Source organism: Myotis lucifugus, unplaced genomic scaffold (genome assembly GCF_000147115.1).
Source record: "Myotis lucifugus unplaced genomic scaffold, Myoluc2.0 scaffold_28, whole genome shotgun sequence".
In the NCBI taxonomy this organism is placed as follows: Eukaryota; Metazoa; Chordata; class Mammalia; order Chiroptera; family Vespertilionidae; genus Myotis; species Myotis lucifugus.
The window spans coordinates 9,638,130-9,647,362 of record NW_005871076.1 but is presented as its reverse complement, the minus strand read 5'-3'; the positions used below and the strand labels follow the sequence as shown (position 1 = coordinate 9,647,362).

The 9,233-nt window shown below is 43.5% G+C and overlaps 1 protein-coding gene across 1 annotated transcript in view; it reads left to right on the top strand.

The window, feature by feature from the left end:
• Positions 1 to 1,615: 1,615 nt before the first annotated feature.
• SEC24A (SEC24 homolog A, COPII coat complex component) overlaps positions 1,616 to 9,233 on the top strand; it is a 42,357-nt gene continuing 34,739 nt past the window's right edge. Inside the window, exon 1 of the mRNA XM_014453926.2 lies at positions 1,616 to 2,121. Within this exon, the coding sequence (XP_014309412.2) occupies positions 2,025 to 2,121 (97 nt within the window). The 5' untranslated portion in view covers positions 1,616 to 2,024. The remainder of the gene's footprint in view (positions 2,122 to 9,233) is intronic.

Sequence of the window (9,233 nt, the reverse complement as noted above, 5' to 3'; positions counted from 1 at the left end):
ACCAAACAGCAGGGTTAAACTACAGTTTCCACCTGAGATGATTGCTACCATACTTCAAAAGGACCCTGTGTTACCGGGGAGACAAGGAGACCCTGGTTCTTGTCTTCTTGAGGGAAAGATTTCAATCAAGACACAAAGTGTAGAAAAGAAAGCAATAATTTATTGACCGTAGCAAAAATATATTTAGGACAGTGAAACAAGAAGAGCACAGAAGAAGCAACAGGAGCCTAGGCTGGGCCGCCTTAGCTCACGGGGAAGTCAGAAAAAAGGGGGTCTGGGAGGAGCTGCTGCTGCCCATGGCTTCCCTGGTTGCAAGTCTCATGGGGTTCCTTAGAGGTTAGGGCCGTGGTCGGCAAACTGTGGCTCGTGAGCCACATGCGGCTCTTTGGCCCCTTGAGTGTGGCTCTTCCTAAGCCTTAGGAGTACCCTAATTAAGTTAATAATAATGTACCCACCTATATAGTTTAAGTTTAAAAAATGTGGCTCTCAAAAGAAATTTCAATCGTTGTACTGTTGATATTTGGCTCTGTTGACTAATGAGTTTGCCACCACTGGGTTAGGGGATAGGTGTGGGGGAGGGGAGGGGGCAAGGAAGGGTGAGGGGAATGGCATAGGTACACTGGGACCTTCATTTTCAGGGGTTTTAAAGGCTGGGCGTTCAGGAGTGGATCAATAGGATATTCATCAGCTTTACCAAAATGAGATTTATTCTCTTAATTTGTCTGTCTTTGGGTGGGGTTGGCAAATGGCACTTAATTGGATTTCTGTTGTCTGTCTCCCTGAGTTGGGTGATTTTACCCTCTGTTTGGGGATGAGAATTGCAAACCATTTACATAGTCTTAAGTGTCCTTAGTTTAGGGAAGATAACATTGACTAGGTGGCTGCAAACTGCTGTTTAAGCATTCGTGTTCATTTCCCTATTCCACTTGTCCTGCAGTTTTCCTAGCTTCTTACTACTCTCTAACACTTGGAACTTAGGAGAGAGAGAGAAAAGGAAAACATGCCTGGGGGAAGGGGATAGGGAAAGGCGCCTGTGTGCTCCATAGAGAGAGCTGCCCAGAAAGCAAGTCTGAATGGTTTAGCTTACTGTAAACTCTTAGAGGAAATAAAACTGCCATTGACACGTGCTGTTCAATGTGCCCTTAGTGAACTTTCGCGTGACTATGCTATGAATCAGCGAGTTTCAAAATTAAAATTACTTCTAAACCCTCAGGTCAAAAAGCAAGGCCTCTGCCGCGGTGATTACACTTTCAACACACGTACATAATTAACCACCTCTTTTAAAAAATGTTCTTACAATTTACACCTGCAATACGATGAAATACTGCAATGAACATTATTCCAGCTACCAGACATATAGTCTCAATAGAGGACGATGACGTCTGTAGTCTCAGGTAACCTTCACAAAAAAACCGGGGACAGGAACTGTCAGTCCCATTTCCCGAAAGCGGCCAGTGAAACCCTGATTGCGCTAAGATCCCGGCCCCGCCGGCGAGGTGACGTTTACGACGGCGGGGATTTCCGTACCGGTGACACACGCCACTTCCGGCCGGTGGTGAGAGTCAGTGACGTGGCAGGCCAGGCCGAACACGGTCCTTAGGGCCGGGACACCCGGGGCTGTCAGCTGGCCTCCGGGCAGCCCCGCCGGGAGAGCAACGACTGCGGCGGCAGTCGCCAGCCCGGAGCCGGAAGTGCCACGTGTCCCCATTGCGCCTGCGCGGCCGGCGGCTGACACTTCCGGCAAGGGCCTCTCTTCTCTCCGGGCTTGGCTGCCTCCTTCCAGCACCGCGTTCCCGGCCCCACCGACGTGACTACCTACCCTCAGCTCCCAGGCCAAGTCGTGGCCGCCGGTGGGCTGGGGAGAATGTGGCGCCGGGCCTAGGGCTTGATGCGCCTCCCTCTCTCCCCGCCCTCTGTCCACAGTCGTTCTTTCCCTTCGCTTCCAGTAGTCGCCTTTCATCTCTTCGCTCGGCGCTGTCGCTTATCGCGACCAGCCCCTTCCAACCCGGATAACCACCGTCGTCATGTCCCAGCCGGGGATACCGGCCTCCGGCGGCTCCCTAACCGGCCCCCAGGCCCAGAATGGGGCCGCCTCGGCCTCGGGGTCTTCCTATACCAACGGTAGGTGCCACTCGGGGGCGCAGGGAGGGCGCAGCCTGGGCCCGGGCTCCCGCTGAACTTTGGTTGCTGCCGCCGCCTGAGGCGAGAAGAGGGGAGGTGACATCCCGACCTGGGTCTGAAGCCGGTGGCGGTGGGCGGGCTGGGCCACGGAGACAGCGGCGAATATGCACCCGCTACTCCTGGCTCGTCGTAGTGTTTTATGTTTATTTGTTTATTCATTTGTCCAGCAAACAGTTCATGAGCACGTGTAAACCTGGGTGAAAACTAGATTCTGTCCAGACCTCAAAACTCGCATATAAAGTTCATAGTTGTTTATGTGCCACCCCACCCGTCTTATAGAGAGCAGATTCGGGGTCTGATTCATTTCTGTCCTGCAGGGCCTGCGGTGGGATGGGGGCCATACTCAGTCGGAATTTGTGGAGATTAATGAATGATCGTACTTCCCGGAGATCCCTTTAGAGCCGGTTCATCTTTCCCAGAACCTTCCTCGAATTCTGCTTAGGCCACCTGTTCGGTTTTGAGGCTTTGGCAGGACCCGAGGGGAGGATTTCCTGTGTGATTTCCAGAGGTCTCTGCATCCCTTGGAAAGTGGTCGGGCACAGCTCTGAACCTCTGATGAGAGTGTGCATGTGAGACTATAATTTGTCATTTGGTGTGAGAGTATTTTACGATTTTTTTTAACCTCTTATAGGATTTTAAAAATTGTACTGCGTTGTGATTTTTATTCTGATTGTTATAATAAAGATAGATTGCCAAGTTACCAATTTACCTACAAATCTTTGGTTCATGGAAACAAAACCAGAATAATACTAAAATACTGAGATTTCCATTGGAATCTAAAATTTCTGTGAAGTTCGAGAATATAGGCAATGACTAAAATAGCTAATTTACATTATTTTTAGAGAAGACTATTGTCTTTTTTTTTTTTTTTTTACAAAGAAAGCTCTAAAAGACTTTTAAAAATGTCTGTGAGTGGGCAGAAGCAAGAGTAAGTGGGGGTAAGCACTGAAATGGTGTTTAATCGAATCAATTGTTCTTTCTCAAATTTATGGTAACATTGTGTGAATTACATTTATTTTAGACTATTTACTGACGTTTACGCTGTGGATGAAATCATTTAAAGAAATTTACTTTAAGCTATAAACACTTAAGATGTCATATGGCTATGGCTTTTTCTTATAATCTATAAATTTCAATTTTACATGAGCTTTAAATTTTTTTAATTTTTTTATTTTAGAGAGAGGAAAGGAGAGAGAAACATCGATTTGTTTTCCTCCTATTCATGCATTCATTAGTTGCTTCGTGTATGTGCCCTGAGGATTGAACCCACGACCTTGGCATATGGGGACCACTCTCTAGCCAACTGAGCTACCCAGCCAGGGCTGAATTTACCATTTAAAACTCATATAAAATTGCCCTGCCCTGGTAGCTCAATTGGTTAGAGTGTGGTTCTGATATTCCAGGGTTTTGGGTTCAATCCTCACTCAGGGTACATACAAGAATCAATAATGAATGCATGAATAAGTGGAACAACAAATCGATATTCCTCTATCTCAGTGATCGGCAAACTGCGGCTCGCGAGCCACATGCAGCTCTTTGGCCTCTTGAGTGTGGTTCTTCCACAAAATACCGACTTCTGTGCATGGGCCACAAAGTTTCAATCGCACTGTACATGCGCGCCTGCACGTGGTATTTTGTGGAAGAGCAACACTCAAGGGGCTAAAGAGCCTCATGTGGCTTGCGAGCCGCAGTTTGCCGACCACTGCTCTATCTCTCCCTTCTCTCTTTTTTTTTCTAATATATTTTTATTGATTTCAGAGAGGAAGAGAGAGGGATAGAGAGGGAAACATCAATGATGAGAGAGAATTATTGATCGGCTGCCTCCTGCATGCCCCCTACTGGGGATCAAGCCTGCAACCCAGGCATGTGACCTTGGCCAGAATTGAACCTGGGACCCTTCAGTCCGCAGGCAGATGCTCCATCCACTGAGCCAAACCGGCTAGGGCTCTCCCTTCTCTTTTTAAAAATCAATAAATAAAAATTTTTTAAATAAAATAAATATCCTCCTGTATAATAAAAGCCTAATACAGTGGGGTCTTGACTTACGAGTGTCCCGACTAACGAGTTTTTCGAGATACGAGCCGTCTCTCGGCCGATTTTTTGCTTTGAGTTGCGAGCTAAAATTCGGGTTACGAGCCAGCTTCAGATACCCCACCGCTAGTTGGCGCAGCGAACGTCACAGTGAACGACACAATACCAGCCCAGCATCACGTGTCTCACTCGTTCACTTTTGATTTGACATGTGATTAATTTGAGTTATGAGCTCTGTCACGGAACGAATTAAACTCGTAAGTCAAGGCCCCACTGTATGCTAAGTGTCAGGTCATCCTGTCCATTCAACCAATCAAAGCGTAATATGTTAATGATATGCCAAAGCCACTCAACCACTTGCTATGACCTGCACTGACCACCAGGGGGGAGACAGTTGACCAGTCGCTATGACGTGCACTGACCACCAGGGGGCAGACACTCCAACTGATAGGTTAGCTTGCTGCTGGGATCCGGCCTATCGAGACTGAGGGCGATGGGCCGGACATGCCCTGGAGCCCTCCCACCATCCCGCCCAGGCTGGCCAACCTCCCGAGTCCCTCCCCGGCCCGATCATGCACTGGTGAGGTCCCTTGGCCTGGCCTATGCTCTCTCACAATCGGGATTGAGGGCCCCCCCCCGCCCCCCACCCAGTGCACAAATTTTGTGCACCAGGCCTCTAGTATTAAATAAATACATAAATGGCAAATCCTACCAATGTGCTTGTAAGCTTATATGAAAGTATAGTTTTGTTAATTTTGAAATGTCAAAGGAATTTAGCCACTGTGATATGCTGTTTTGGAGATGTTCTCGTTACGTTGATTTGATCCAGTCCAACAGACATTTGTTGCATACCTTCTAAGTCCTGTCCTTGGGGAAATGGAACCCAAGGTACAGTCCCCCACTTGTACCTACAGGTTCCCTAGAGCCAAGTGGGGATTCACATATGGAATGAAATCATAGAACTGCATAAATACATACCTTTTAAAATATATAATTGACAGTCTTTTTATAAGCCCCATTTCTAAAGTTCTTTTTGTAGAGGTAGTCCCAGTAAAATAGCTAATGTCCTATATTGGATTCATTTTTTGTGCATCCCACTAATAAAGAGAGTATGGATATGGTGGAGAATTGGAGAGGGGGTTATTTCTCTAAAAGTTGAAAACATAGTTCAGTGCTGGAATGTAATTTTATTTTGGTTAACTCTTTCAAGGCAGTTATTGCTGCTTAAATATTCATAGAGCCCTGGTCAGGTGGCTCAATTGGTTGGAACATTGTCTCCATACACCAAAAGGTTGTGGGTTTGATTCTCTGTCAGGCCACATACCTAGGTTGCAGGTTCCATCCCTGGTCGGGGCGAGTATGGAAGGCAACTGATCAGTTTCTCTTTCATGTCCATGTTTCTCTCTCTCTCTCTCTCTCTCTCTCTCTCTCTCTCTCTCTCTCTCCCACTCTCCCATCCCACCCCCTCTCTCTCTAAAAATCAAAACAACAAAAATGCTATTGAATGCTCTTAAGCTTAGATTTAATGTAGCTTGCTTATATTACATATCATAGTTCAGTTGGATCTTCAGATATTTTTAAACTATAATAAAAAATCCCAAATAAAGTAGTCCCCCTTATCTATGGGAGATACGTTCCAGTGGATGCCTGAAGCTGGATAGTACTGAAACCTGTATAGGCCATGTTTTTTCTTATATATATGTACCTATGATAAAGTTTAATTTATAAATTAGGCACAGTAAGAGGTTAACTAGTAATAAAGTAGAACAATTAAACAACATACTGTAATAAGTTACATAAATATGGTCTCTCTCAAACCCTTTCTATGATGATGCAAGATGATACAATGTTTACATAAAATAAAATGAGTTACTCAGAATAGTACACAACATAAAACTTATGAATTGTTTATTTCTGGAATTTTCCATTTAATATTTTTGGATCGCTGTTGACCGAAGGTACCTGAAACTACAGAAATCGAAACTGAATAAGGGGGACCAGTATAATCACCTTTTTCATTTTTCTATAATTTCTTTCGTATTGTGTGGTATCATTATATTATAGAATTCCTCACAAATGGAGACCTTTCTATGGTCAGTTGTTGCATTACAATGTAAAATTGTTGAGATATGTTTTTCTAAGTTTCAGTGTAGATTTGTGTATACGTATTTCCTTTGCCAAAATTGATAGTGAAACTGTAAGACTACTTAAACTGGCAGATCTTCATCTGATTAGCATGTAATAAGGCTAAAGGCAGATCATGATTCCCACTGTTAATTAACTGCTTTATTTTTACTTTGAATCCCTTTGCCAAAGCAGTTAGAAATTGCAGCTTTATTAAATTTATTTTGGTAATATTTATGTAATATTCACTTTTTCCCATATAGATTAAGGGTGAGAAGAATATTCTCAAACCTCTCTCCCACCCAGCTTTCCATTATATTGTAATTTTATTAAATAATACTGATTTGCCTCTAGACTGTAAAACATATAAGGGCAAGAATATCTGTTTTACACATCATCCTCTCTCCAGCTCCCCACATGGTGTCTAGCACATTTTAAGAGTTACCAGTTTTATTGTTTGAAAGTTTTAGATTTAGGTATTTTGTAATTTAGGTCACTAAACATATACTGACTTATGCATTGTAAGATTAGAGCTTACTTCCAACTTTTTTTGGTAAAATTTTCTGTGGATTTTTGCACAATATTATCAGCTAAAATTCAATAGAATATGTGTGTGGAGAGTTGGTTACCAGTTTAAATTCTAGATTTGTACTCATCTCTATTTTAGGTATGACAAAAATATAGATCTCTTTTAGTTTCACTATGATGTAAACCATGGTTATGATTGTATATTTAATATAAGAAGGCTCTAGTCATGATCAAAGCATGCTGTGAATAAAATTGGCATGTGGTCACCCTGGCCAGTGTGGCTCAGTTGGTTGAGCGTTGTCCTGTTCATCAAAAGGTTGATGGTTCCATTCTCCATCAGGGCACATGCCTGGGTTGTAGGCTCGATTCCTGGTAGGCTCCTGTAGCCAATGGATGTTGAGCTCTCACATCAGTGTTTCTCTCTCTCCCTCTCCCTTCTTTTCTCTCTCTCTCTCTCTAAAAAAAAAAAGAGAGAAAACAACAACAACATCCATTGGCATGTGGTTTATAAGATTGATTCTTGGCTGAGTTCTCTTTAATGTTTTCAGTGGGGCAAGTAACTTTGGACTCTCATGAGACTCTTTACATGCCTCTATTAGAATATATGACATTGAGCTTCTTTTTTGTCTCTGCTGATACATTGGAAGCTCCTGAAAGATAAATGGTAGCAATAAGATCTAACAATTATTGTTTAATTTATGCCTAGTTACTGTGCTAGGCTGCATTATATGCATCATCTTTAATCCTCAAAACAGTCCTATGAGTTTAGAACTGTTATGTTTAGTGACAAGCATACTGAGATAAGTGGTCAAGCAACTAGCTCAAGATCATGCAGCTAACCACCCAAATATGTGGAACCTAGATTTAAAGCTAAGCAGTCTTGCCCTGACCGGGTAGCTCAGTTGGTTAGAGTATTGTCCCCATATGCCAAAGTTGTAGGTCTGGTCAGGGCACATTCAAAAATCAACCAAAGAATGCATAGATGGGTGGAACAACATCTCCTTCCCCCTCCTCCTTCTCCTCCTCCTCTCCCTCCCCTTCCACTCTCCCTCTTCCCCTCCCCTCTTGCAGCACACTGATTGAAAATCACTAGTATAGAGTAACCTTGTACTATTAGGAAGTTGATTGTATAGAACTTATGACATTCCTTTAGATAGTTTTCTATAGTAACTCCCAGAAATTGAATATGCACCACACTGTAGTGTTTGAATATACAGAAAATGACTGAGTTCAGTGAACTACCTTGACTTGTGTGATTTGGGACAAATTGGCTTAGCTGCTCTAAGTTTAGAGTTTCTCATGGTACCAGAATCTTTAGAGTTTTTTTTTTGGAATATGCTGATTCTTTATTTAATCTATTAGTGTTTGATAAATTACAAATATATAAGCAAAGTATTCTTGGAAAACATAAGTAATTAATTTCCCAGAGCATATCTCTCTGATTTGATGTTTTTCAGATCAGCCAGAGATATAACTTATTTATGTTACTCTCTCCTTTCCTACCCCATGTGTTCAAAGGATTCAAGATGACTATATAAATGGGTTATATAAACATTGAGGGGGTAAAATTTAGGGAAAGTGAAACTTTTTAAAACCTGTGTATATGGTAAGAAAGTCACACTGTTTAGCTGCTTTCTGATTATATTCAAAGAAGGTCAGTCTAATGGGACTCAGAACACGCCCTTGTTTCTAAAGTACAGATTTAGCATTCCCATTGGTGGCTTCTTATTGGTGTGCCATTGAATAGTGGCCTTTTCTCCCTGGCTAATCTGTTAGTCTGCTTGTCTTAAAACTAGAGGCCCGATGCACGAAGATTCGTACAAGAATGGGTCTTCCTTTCCCTGGCTGCCAGCACCGCCCTCGCTCTGGCCCGAGCCACCTTTCTGCCTTGGCTCCAGCCCGGAGCCACCTTTCCGCCTTCCCACGCTGCCCAGAGGCCCCGGAGCATATGCATATGCAAATTAACTTGCCATCTTTGTTGGGTTAATTTGCATACTTGCTCCTGATTGGCTGGTGGGCATCATGAAGGTATGGTCAATTTGCATCTTTCTCTTTTATTAGTGTAGACTAGAAGCCTGTTGCACAAAGATTTGCGCAATAGGCCTTCCTTCCCCTGGCTGCCGGCACCAGTTTTCCTCTGGCACCTGGAACCCAGGCCTTTGGTCCAGCTGCAGCGGAGAAGCCAAGCCTCTTCAGTCTTCAGTCTTCAGTCTTTAGTCCGGCCAGAGCCTTCAGTCTTCACTCTGCGCCTGTGTATGTAAATTAACCACCATCTTTGTTGGGTTAATTTGCATACTCATCCAATTGGCTGGTGGGCATAGCGGAGTGACACCAATTTGCATGTTTCTCTTTTATTAGTGTAGATGATT